Here is a 12,870-nt window from a genome sequence, read left to right on the forward strand (position 1 = left end):
ATTGCAACTCTGCACCCTTTGGCAGTTCTATCTTGAAGGAAAATGTTGTAGTTGGGGATGGAAATTTCAAAGTTTTCGGTGGCCTTCCTAAGCCAGGATTCAGACACAGCTAGGTCATCAGGGTTGGCGGAGTGTGCTAAAGCAGTGAATAAATCAAATTTAGGGAGGAGGCTTCTGATGTTAACATGCATGAAACCAAGGCTTTTACGGTTACAGAAGACAACAAATGAGAGCACCTGGGGTATATGTGTGATGCTGGGGGCTACTGGGCCTGGGTTAACCTCTACATCACCAGAGGAACAGAGGAGGAGTAGGATAAGGGTACGGCTAAAGTCTATAAGAACTGGTCGTCTAGTGCGTTGGGAACAGAGAATTAAAGGGGCAGATTTCTGGGCATGGTAGAATAGATTCAGGGCATAATGTACAGACAAGGGTATGGTAGGATGTGAGTACAGTGGGGGTAAACCTATGCATCGAGTGATGATGAGAGAGCTTGCATCTCTGGAGACACCAGCTAAGCCAGGTGAGGTCTCCCATGTGTGAGGTGTGTGACAAAAGAACTATCTAAGGCATGTTGAACTGGACTACCAGCTCTAAAGTGAAATAAAACATCAGAAGACAAGGCATATTGACATTTGAGAGAGGCATATGTAGCTGAGTGATCATAGTGTCCAGTGAGCAGCAATAGGTTAGTCTGGGAGCCATTCTGTAGTCGCTACTATGCTTGGCGATCGGGAGGCACGGCGTTCAGAAAGCTAGCAGGCCGGGGATAGCGGATGGGTCTTCGGTGACATCGCAATGGAATAGCCTGTTGAAACCGCATCGATTACGTCGACAGACCAGTCGTGATGGATTACCTTATCTTGGCCAGGTCGCAATTGTAAATGAGAACTTGTTCTCAACTTGCCTACCTGGTTAAATAAAGGTGAAATAAAAAAAATAAAAAAATGGATCGGCAGTGCTCCGTGTCGGCAATAAAGGGTCCAGGCCAATTGGCAAAAGAGGTATTGTAGCCCACGAATTAGCGGGTATACCTCTTCGGCTAGTCGGGAGATGGGCTTAGCTCGAGGCTAGCTCAAGGCTAACTGATGCTTGCTTCGGGACAGAGGCGTTAGCCAGCGGTAGCCACTCGGTTGCAGATAGCTAGCTGGAATGATCCAGTGTAATGGCCCAGAGCTTGCAGCAGGAATCCGGTGATGTGGTAGAGAAAAGCAGTCCGATATGCTCTGGGTTGATATCACGCTGTGCAGACTGGCAGGTATTGCCCGAGCTAAAGCTGGCTGGTGTCTGAGCTAAAGGTGAAGACCGCTAGCTGTGGTTAACAGTGACTACTAGCTAGTAGCTAGTTAGCTTGTTAGCTTCTGATGGAGGTTCCAGTTATAATGTATAAAAATCGCAGATCCATACCACATTGGGTGAGGCGGGTTGCAGGAAAGTATATTTAGATCATCGATGGAAAGTGAGATTAAAATATATACGGAAAAAAACTATGAAACCGACTATTTACATGGGACAAAACAAACACACGTCCAACTGCTACGACAACCAAATATTTTCTGTAGTTGCGGATCAGACCTGCACAATGGTCCGGAGGAATTTTGGACCATTCCACTTTATAAAACTGTTTCAGTTCAGCAATATTCTTGATCCGCAACAACATAAAACGTTTGGTTGAGGTTATTGCTGCCAAAGGAGGGTCAACCAGTTATTAAATCCAAGGGTTCACATACTTTTTCCACCCTACACTGTGAATTTTTACACGGTGTGTTCAATAAAGATATTAACATGTAATTGTTTGTGTGTTATTAGTTTAAGCAGACTGTGTTTGTCTATTGTTGTGACTTAGATGAAGATCATATCAAATTGTATGACCAATTTATGCAGAAATCCAGGTAATTCCAAGGGTACACATACTTTTTATTGCCACTGTATGTGATAGTGGTGGAATAGGGGCCTGAGGGCACACAGTGTGTTGTGAAATCTGTGAATGTATTGTAATGTTTTTAAAATGGTATAAACTGCCTTAATTTTGCTGGACCCCAGGAAGAGCAGCTGCTGTCAATGCAGCAGCTAATGAGGATCGGTCAGAAATACAAATACAGAAATTGCATCTAGAGGTTCCTCCTTTGTAATTAGGCCTTCACATGAGTCTTTCTGTATAGCTGTTCAATTTACACTATTAATATAAAACAATCCTTACAATGAACTTCAATTAGTGGAAATGGAGGAGACTGAAATGAAAACATATAGTATCTATTACTCACACCACTCCTCTCAGGATCCCTCCCCCTTGACCCATCTTTCTCTACTTTTTCAGGAACCTCTCTCCGACACACTGCTGCCACATGCCCATAAGCTTGAGCGCTGTAATAAGGTAATGTATTTGGCACAAAAGCTCATTCAGGATAACTTATATAGCCTAACATCCCTTGGCAAATGCTATCGACCAGCGCGCTTTGTCATTGATCAACCAATGATGTGTTAGATACCACCCACATACATTTACTTGACACCCCCTCATTTTCATATTGGAGAAAGAAATATGGAAATCAATAAATTAAGAAATAATATAAATGAATAAAATGAAAAAGTAGATTAATTATTAAATTAATGATGTATCTATTTATGTATGTATTCATTCATTCATTTATGTATGTATGTATATATTTATGTGTGCATTTATTTATTTATTTTTAATTACAGTAGATTTGGTCCGCCATACATTTCCTCTCTTTGAAGGGAAATTAGGTCGAGGGGAGGTACTTCAAGAAGAGGAATTGTAGAAATAGGGGGGATTTAGCCATAATGAAGACTTTGTGGCTGTAGTAACTAGTGACGACCTTTCGCAACCGGATGCTTTTGTCGCTGATGCCGGACGTGATGAAAACAACACAACGCGCTATCTTTCTGGCAAACTAGCATTTTCTACAAATGTCTAAAATAAAATTATTGAGGGTTTTCCTCAACGAGAGATTAACAGCTGCTGCTGAGGAGATATTAGGGGTTGTTGAAAAAACTATTGCAGAGTATGAGGAGGAAGTGTTCCGTCTACAGAGTCTGCTCGACATTGACATTGTTCTTCAACCTGAGATAAACCTACACAGAGCAGGTAGGCCAACCCATTACGTTTGTCTAACTAACTCAACCTTCATTTTATAGGACATCGGAGCAAAGGTGGTTATTTTGTAGATGAAGTTTAGGATTAGTCAATCAAAAACGGGACTTTTTTGGCCGCACCTTTTTTAATTTGAACGAAACTAAGTTAGCTACATGTTTGTCCATGGTAAAATGGTCAGAATGTGAATATTGGATCAGAATTATCAACCATTCGTTGGGTAAAGGCAAAGATTCTATTGACAGGCGCGGTCCTGGCCGTTCTGCCGCCTTAGGCGAGACAAAAAATTGTTGCCCCCGCAAATGACAATGGGGAAGTGTTGTCTAGAGACTTTGAAGTTAATTTAAATTTCTTGATGAAATGTGAAAATACATTTTCTGGACGTTTAAAATGCATATTTTCTGGACGTTTAAATGAATATTTTATGGACGTCAAACATCTATTTTCCGGAAGTTGAAATCGGGTTCATTTTTGGTTTTGAATGAACGTTGAACATATCTAATTGCCGCACCAAATCTGAACCAAACATAGAGATGGAAATGTATATATGTCCATCCATGTAGTGGGCCTACCTTTAGTAAAACAGGCAGTTGCATTGGCTTTATTAGTCCGGATTCCTGTGACTAATCAATTTGGCAATTTTTTTAATTTAACCAGGTAGGCCAGTTGAGAACAAGTTCTCATTTACAACTGCGACCTGGCCAAGATAAAGCAAAGCAGTGCGACACAAACAACATATACAGTCAATAACACAATAGAAAAATCTATATACAGTGTGTGCAAATTTAGTAAGATTAGGGAGGTAAGGCAGTAAATAGGCCATAGTGGCAAAATAATTACAATGTAGCAATTAAACTCCAGTGATAGATGTGCAGAAGATGAATGTGCAAGTAGAAATACTGGGGTAAAGGATCAAAAAAGTATAATAACAATATGGGGATGAGGTAGTTGGGTGGGCTATTTACAGATGGGCTGTGTACAGGTGCAATGATGTTAGGCTGCTCTGAGTGCTGATGCTTAAAGTTAGTGAAGGAGATATGACTCCAGCTTCAGTGATTTAAAAAAAAAAAAATTTTTTTTAAAAATTTAAAAGAAATTTAAATTTTTTTTAAAATTAAAATTATTTATTTTGCAATTTGTTCCAGTCATTGGCAACAGGGAACTGGAAGGAAATGGCTTTGGGGATGACCAGTGAAATATACCTGCTGGAGCACGTGCTAAGTGTGGGTGCTGCAATGGTGACCAGTGAGCTGAGATAAGGCAGGGCTTTACCTAGCAAAGACCTATAGATGACCTGGAGCCAGTGGGTTTGGCGATGAATATGAAGCGAGGGCCAGCCAACAAGCGCATACAGGTCGCAGTGGTGGGTAGTATATGGCGCTTTGGTGACAAAACGGATGGCACTGTGATAGACTACATCCAATTTGCTGAGTAGAGTGTTGGAGGCTATTTTGTAAATAACATCGCTGAAGTCAAGGATCGGTAGGATATTGTTTGACAACATGAGTGAAGGATGCTTTGTTGCGAAATAGGAAGCCGTTTCTAGATTTAATTTTGGATTGGAGCTGCTTAAGGTGAGTCTGGAAGGAGAGTTTACAGTCTAACCAGACACTTAGGTATTTGTAGTTGTCCACATATTCTAAGTTTCTAAGTCAGAACCGTCCAGAGTAGTGATGCTAGGCGGGCGGGTGCGGGCAGCGATCGGTTGAAGAGCATGCATTTAGTTTTACTTGCATTTAAGAGCAGTTGGAGGCCACGGAAGGATTGCTGTATGGCATTGAAGCTCATTTGGAGGTTTGTTAACACAGTGTCCAAAGAAGGGCCAGAAGTATACAGAATGGTGTCTGCGAAGAGGTGGATCAGAGAATTCAGTCCATTAACATCAACAAGCCTGTAGTGGAGCGGTTCGAGAGTTTCAAGTTCCTTGGTGTCCACATCATCAACAAACTATCATGGTCCAAACACTCCCTAGACAGTTGTGAAGAGGGCACAACAAAACCTTTTCCCCCTCAGGAGACTGGAAATATTTGGCATGGGTCCCCAGATCCTCAAAGTTCTACAGCTGCACCATTGACAGCATTCTGACCGGTTGCATCACCGCCTGGTATGACAAATGCCCGGCATCATACACCCCCACCCTTATTTTTCCCCGAGGGATGTTTATTTCTGTCGGCGCGACGCACAAAGATTCCTGTTGGCTGTACCGACTCCGACAGCATATCCCGAGAGAGCCATGTTTCCATGAAACAGAGTATGTTACAATCCCCGATGTCTCTCTGGAAAGCAACCCTTACCCTAACTTTATCTACCTTGTTATCTAGAGACTGGACATTAGCAAGTAATATACTCTGAAGTGGTGAGTGGTGTGCGCGCCTCCGAAGTCTGACCAGAAGGCCGCTCCGCCTACCTCTTCTGTGGCGACATTGTTTTGGCTCAGCCTCTGGAATCTGTTCAGATGCCCTGGGTGGTTTGGACAAAGGATCCGCAAAGGATTCCTCGTCCGTAATGCTGGTAAGTTGACGTCGCTCTGATATCCAATAACACGTAAAGTTTTCTGGGCTAACAATGTAAGAAATAATACATTAAAAAAACGAAATACTGCAAAGTTTCCTAAGGACTAGAAGCGAGGCGGCCCTCTGTCGGCGCCATCTTGTACATACATTAAAGCTAGCTTGACGTTTTTGCGCCACAAATGAGTCGTAACCCCATCCTTGTGGGTATTACTGCACTGTGTTGCTATTACTGGACTAGCTACACATGAAGGAAAAGTACTACAATCCTCGCTTTATTACCACTTCCAAACGCACAGGAGAGGAGGAGATGCAGGTTTTTTTTCATTAATTTATGTGGTTTCTACTTTCTGGATGTACAGTGCATTCGGAAAGTTTTTGGACTCCTTTTTCCACATTTTGTTACGTTAGCCTTATTCTAAAATTGAATAAATACATGTTTTTCCCTCATCAATTTACACACAATACCCCATAATGATAAAGTAAACTGTTTTTTTGAAAATGTATTAAAAATAAACTGAAATACCTTATTTACATAAGTATTCAGACCCTTTGCAATGAGACTGGAAATTGAGCTCCGGTGCATCCTGTTTCCATTGATCATCCTTGATGTTTCTACAACTTTATTGGCGTCGACATGTGGTAAATTATATTGATTAGACATGATTTGGGAAGACACACACCTGTCTATATAAGGTCCCACCGTTGACAGTGCATGTCAGAACTAAAACCAAGCCATGAGGTCAAAGGAATTGTCCGCAGAGCTTCGAGACAGGATAGTGTCGAGGCACACATCGTGGGAAGGGTCACAAAAAATGTCTGCAGCATTGAAGGTCCCCAAGAACACAGTGGCCTCATTCTTAAATGGAAGAAGCTTGGAACCACCAAGACTCTTCCTCGAGCTGGCCGCCCGACCAAACTGAGCAATCGGTGGAGAACGGCCTTGGCCAGGGTGGTAACTAAGAACCCGATGGGTACTCTGACAGAGTTCCAGAGTTCCTTCATGGAGATGGGAGAACCTTCCAGAAGGACAACCATATCTGCAGCACACCACCAATCAGACCTTTATGGTAGTGGCCAGATGGAAGCCACTCCTCAATAAAAGGTACATGACTGCCCGCTTGGAGTTTGCGAAAAGACAGCTAAAGACACGCAGACCATGAGAAACAAGATTCTCTGGTCTGATGAAACCAACATTGAACTCTTTGGCCTGAATGCCAAGCATCACACCTGGAGAGAACCTGGCACCATCCCTACGGTGAAGCGTAGTGGTGGCAGAATCAAGCTGTGGGGATGTTTTTCAGCGGCAGGGACTGGTAGACTAGTCAGGATTGAGGGAAAGATGAATGCAGCAGAGTTCCTTGATGATAAACCTGCTCAGGACCTCAGACTGGGGAGAATGTTCACCTTCCAACAGGAAAACAACCCTAAGCACACAGCAAAGACAGCACAGGAGTGGTTTTGGGACAAGTCTCTGAATGTCCTTGAGTGGCCTAGCCAGAGGACGGACTTGAACCCGATCAAACATCTCTGGAGAGACCTGAAAATAGCTGTGCAGCGACACTCCCCATCCAACCGGACAGACCTTGAGGATCTGCAGAGAAGAATGGGAGAAACTCACCAAATACAGGTGTGCCAAGCATCATACCCAAGAAGACCTGAGGCTGTAATCGCTGCCAAAGGTGTTTTTAACCAAGTACTGAGTAAAGGGTCTGAATAGTTATGTGTGATATGTCTGTTTTTATATTTAATAAATGTGCAGCTATTTCAAAAAATGTGTTTTTGCTTTGTCATTATTGGGTATTGTGTGTAGATGTATTTATTTTTTAAATCCATTTTAGAATTTTTTAAATCTTTATTTAACTAGGCAAGTCAGTTAAGAACAAATTCTTATTTTCAATGACGGCCTAGGAACAGTGGGTTAACTGCCTGTTCAGGGGCAGAACGACCTTGTCAGCTCGGGGGTTTGAACTTGCAACCTTCTGGTTACTAGTCCAACGCTCTAACCACTAGGCGACGCTGCCGTAGAATAAAGCTGTAACGTAAAAAAAAAATAAAGGTAGGAATACTTTCCGAATGTACTATATATAGTGTACCTCCAGATTATGTAAAATTGGGTATAAGCTACGATGAAGAACAATCTCACACATTTTTAGATCATTGACTTTAAAGGTTACATTCCCTAATTGTTATTTGAACGTTTTCTAAAGAAATTTAAAAAATCGTTTTGCAACCCTCTTTGTAAACTTTCAGCTTATTTTTCAGTGATGAAGAAAGATATGGTTGTCCCATGATAGGGTTGGGGTATGCAAAATGGGTTAACTTTGTTTTGGCATTCATGGGCAAAAATGTTTTTGTTAAAATCAAAAGGGGTGCAGTCAAAAAGGTGATTTGAATTCATATGGAAAGACCCATTTCTTTATACTTTACTAGCAGAAGTTAATTATTGCAGGCGTACCAGACAGGAGGTAGTTCTGAAATGTCATTGACTTTTCTATTTCATCCTTTCTTCCAGATGTCCAGCAGCTCAAACTCTCTGTCTCTGAAGAAGAGGTTCCCTCTGAGCAGCAGCAGTGTGAGCAGGAGTGGAGCCCCAGTCTGGGACAGGAGGACCCAGAGCCCACACAGATTAAAGAAGAGCAGGAGGAACTCAGGACCAGTCAGGAGGAAGAGCAGCTTAAAGGGCTTGAGGCAGATGCCATAGAATTCATATTCAATCCTGTCTGTGTGAAAAGTGATCGTGATGAAGACCCAACTCAGCCCTCCCATCTCTATCAAGCCCAAAATGAGAGAAATGGAGAGAGAGACACTCTACCCAGTACTACAACTGAAAATATCAAAACAGAACCTGATGGAGAGGACTACATAGAATCAGAACCAACCAGTGTCTCTCAGCCTTTCTCTATAGTTCAGAGTGAAAACAGGCAAAGTGTCAGTGGTAGGGAGACTGGAGGACCTCCTTCAGGTTTTAAGTCAGTCAAATCAAAAATAACAAAGATGGTAAAAGGACAAATGTCCCATATCAATAGTAAGGGTAAGAGATCTACACAGTTGTCCCTCCTGAAATCATCCAGTCAAAGTAATTCTACTCCCTGTTGTAAGTTGTGTGGCAAGGCTTTTCATCAAATGGGTTCATTAATTAAACACGTGCAAACTCATAAAGATAAAGAAGATATTTGTGGTGTTTGTGGTAAATGTTTTCAGTCCACAGAAAGTATGGAAGATCACCTCCAAACTCACATTACAGCTAGTTTTTGTTGTGATGTTTGTAGTAAAGGGTTCAGCAAGAACAGTAAGCTGATAGTGCACATGAGAAGCCACACTGGGGAGACTCCATTTCGATGTTGTCATTGTAGCAAAGGATTCAAACAGAATGGAAGTCTAAAAATACACATGAGAATTCACACCGGGGAGAAACCTTTTTCATGCCCTATTTGTTGCACATGTTTCAGTCAGAATGGAGATCTAAAAATACACATGAGGATTCACACAGGGGAAAAACCATATAGCTGTTGTCATTGTGGCCAAGGATTCAACCAGAAGGGAAATCTAAAAACACACATGAGGACCCACACAAGAGAGAAACCTTATCGCTGTCATGATTGTGACCAAGGATTCAGCACTGGCAGCGCTCTGAAAAGACACATTATGATTCACACAGGGGAGAAGCCTTTTTGCTGTCCTGATTGTGGAAAAACATTTAATCGGAGTGGACATGTAAAATTACACATGAGGACCCACACAGGGGAGAAATAATATTGCCATTTGTGGCAAAGGATTCAGCACTAGTGTCCTTCTGAGATTAAAAACATTTGGATTCATACTGGAGAGAAACTATCCATAGTGACTGTGGTAAAGGATTCTGCACTGGCACCAATCTGAAAGTGCCCTTAAGGACTCAGAGGAGAGAATAGATACCCTCAATTGAGAAAATTATTTCCCCAATCAGGTACGTTAAATAACAGTCAGACACAATGAGAAAACACTGTCTTTCATTTAAAATTGATAGAACTGTCACTAGAGGGAGAACTTAACGGTGTGCTGTTTGGGGAAAGGTCTGGAGACCGAAGATTGAGAGTCGATGTCTCAGAACACTACTCGTGGGTGAATAAGATATGACGGAATTACTGCTTGAATGTAAGAACTCCATCACTATCTAACAGAGAGCAGTTGTTAGTTATAGGATGACCAGACATTTTGGAAACTCCTCCCTTTGTACTTAAAACATTTTTGTTTTTGAAATCTTATACATTATGTACACTGAGTGTACAAAAAATTAGGAACACCTGCTCTTTCCATTAAATAGACTGACCAGGTAAAACCAAGGTGAATGCTATGATGCCTTATTGATATCACTTGTTAAATCCATTTCAGTGTAGATGTTTTGTATACTCTATGCTTTGACGGACTAGCGCTCTCGTGAATAAACATTTTGACTATCATAGCTGGGCCTCCGTCTGTTTCATTCAACCAGTATCTTACAAATTCTAGGTTGCAGACTGAGTAGTTTAATTGAATTGGGTTTTGAATATTGAGAACATAATTCTCGTGACACAGACGTAGTTTCTCTGTCCTGGCGATGCAGAGAAAACCCAGCCAGCTCTATATTATACGTGTCGTTGTTCAGTCACAACTTGATGAAACATAATACACTGTTCAAAAAATAAAGGGAACACTAAAATAACACATCCTACATCTGAATTAATGAAATATTCTTATTAAATACTTTTTTCTTTACATAGTTGAATGTGCTGACAACAAAATCACACAAAAATGATCAATGGAAATCAAATTTATCAACCCATGGAGGTCTGGATTTGTACACTGAGTGTCACACTCAAAATTAAAGTGGAAAACCACACTACAGGCTGATCCAACTTTGATTGAACAAGTCAAAATGAGGCTCAGTAGTGTGTGTGGCCTCCATGTTCCTGTATGACCTCCCTACAATGCCTGGGCATGCTCCTGATGAGGTGGACCTGGACTGAAGCATCTGCCAACTCCTGGACAGTCTGTGGTGCAACGTGGCTTTGGTGGATGGAGCGAGACATGATGTCCCAGATGTGCTCAATTGGATTCAGGTCTGGGGAACGGGCGGGCCAGTCCATAGCACCTTCCTCTTGCAGGAACTGCTGACACACTCCAGCCACATGAGGTTTAGCATTGTCTTGCATTAGGAGGAACCCAGGGCCAACCGCACCAGCATATGGTCTCACAAGGGGTCTGAGGATCTCATCTCGGTACCTAATGGCAGTCAGGCTACCTCTGGCGAGCACATGGAGGGCTGTGCGGCCCCCCAAAGAAATGCCACCCCACACCATTTTTATTTTTTTATTTTTTTATTATTATAATTTTTTTTAACCTTTATTTAACTAGGCAAGTCAGTTAAGAACAAATTCTTATTTTCAATGACGGCCTAGGAACAGTGGGTTAACTGCCTGTTCAGGGGCAGAACGACAGATTTGTACCTTGTCAGCTCAGCTAATTTGCTGGATACAGAGTTCAAGTGAAGGTCAAGCAAATCAGAGAAAGCAGACTGTATTGCAATCATCTATGATGGATGGTCGAATGTTCGTGGGCAAGGAATAATTAACCACATCATCTCCACCCCTCAACCAGTATTCTACAAGAACACAGACAACAGACAACAGACACACCGGTTTCTACATTGCAGATGAGCTGAAAGCAGTCATCAATGACCTTGGACCACAGAAGGTATTTGCACTGGTGACAGACAATGCTGTGAACATGAAGGCTGCTTGGTCTAAAGTGGAGGAGTCCTACCCTCACATCACATCACACCCATTGGCTGTGCTGCTCATGCATTGAATCTGCTCCCCAAGGACATCATGGCACTGAAAACAATGGATACACTCTACAAGAGAGCCAAGGAAATGGTTAGGAATGTGAAGGGTCATCAAGTTATAGCAGCAATCTACCTCACCAAGCAAAGTGAGAAGAATAAGAGCACCACATTGAAGCTGCCAAGCAACACCCATTGGGGTGGTGTTGTCATCATGTTTGACAGTCTCCTGGGGTGTAAGGAGTCTCTCCAAGAAATGGCCATATCACAGTCTGCCGGTATAGACAGCCCCATCAAGAGGATCCTCTTGGATTATGTATTTTGGGAGAATGGTAAGCAGCCGTAAACTCCTGAAACCTATAGCAGTAGCCATTGCATGGATTGAGGGAGACAATGCCATCCTGTCTGATGTTCAGACTCTGCTTGCAGATGTAAGAGAATAAATCCGTACTGCCCTGCTCACTTCACTGTTGCTCCAAGCAGAGGAATCTGCAGTTCTGAAATACATCAAAAAGCGTGAAGACTTCTGCCTGAAGCCCATACACATGTTGGACCCCAAGTATGCTGACAAGAGCATCCTGTCTGGTGCAGAGATCAACAAGGCCTATGGTGTCATCACTACTGTGTCTCGCCTGGATGAGGGCAAGGTTCTTGGCAGTCTGGCAAAGTACACTTCCAAGCAAGGGCTTTGGGATGGAGATGCAATATGGCAGTCGTACCAACATACCTCATCAGCCACTTGGTGGAAGGGACTTTGTGGATCTGAGGCTCTTTCCCCTGTTGCCTCCATCATCCTCCAAATCCCACCAACGTCTGCCGCCTCAGCGCGCAACTGGTCCTTGTTTGGGAATACACACACCAAAGCACACAACAGGTTGACCAATACAAGGGTTGAAAAATTGGTGACCATCCGGGCAACTTTGAGGATTTCTGAGCCTGACAACGAGCCATCCTCAACAAGCTTGGAAATTGACAGTGAAAATGAGGCCTGATGAGTCTGATGGTCAAGAGGTGGACATTGAGGAGGTCCGGGGAGAAGACATGGAAGCCTGAGAGGAAGACAACCAAAGCTTTAGTTTCTAGACTATCATTTTACAGATGTATGTTGAAAAGATTTTTGGGTGATGCGATGAATCATTTAATTAAAGTTAAATTCATTTTTTTTTTTATTCTATTGGAAGGATTTAATAATTTGCAATTATGTCTACTTATGATAAGGTGAAAGGGTTTTGTTTCTGTCTTCATATGATATGGTAAATATATCCAATGCAAAAAACATCTCCATTTAAATGGTATTAATATGCATATATTTCAGTTAATTCCCATATATTCACAAGGAAAGTTTCCACCTCTGAATATTCCCCAAAATATGCAACCCTAATCATTACACAAGTGCACCTTGTGCTGGAGACAATAAAAGGCCACTCTAAAATGTGCAGTAT

General features: G+C 42.2%; 1 protein-coding gene across 1 annotated transcript; it reads left to right on the forward strand.

Moving 5' to 3' along the window:
• The first annotated feature begins 2,812 nt into the window (after positions 1-2,812).
• On the forward strand, positions 2,813-10,069 carry LOC112227996 (zinc finger protein 300). Its single transcript, XM_024393122.2, has 2 exons — positions 2,813-3,109; positions 8,141-10,069. The coding sequence occupies exons 1-2, from the start codon at positions 2,932-2,934 to the stop codon at positions 9,379-9,381; spliced, it is 1,419 nt and encodes a 472-aa protein (XP_024248890.1). The 5' UTR covers positions 2,813-2,931; the 3' UTR covers positions 9,382-10,069.
• Positions 10,070-12,870: the final 2,801 nt, after the last annotated feature.

The sequence above is a fragment of the Oncorhynchus tshawytscha genome, linkage group LG01, assembly GCF_018296145.1.
Source record: "Oncorhynchus tshawytscha isolate Ot180627B linkage group LG01, Otsh_v2.0, whole genome shotgun sequence".
Lineage (NCBI taxonomy): Eukaryota > Metazoa > Chordata > Actinopteri > Salmoniformes > Salmonidae > Oncorhynchus > Oncorhynchus tshawytscha.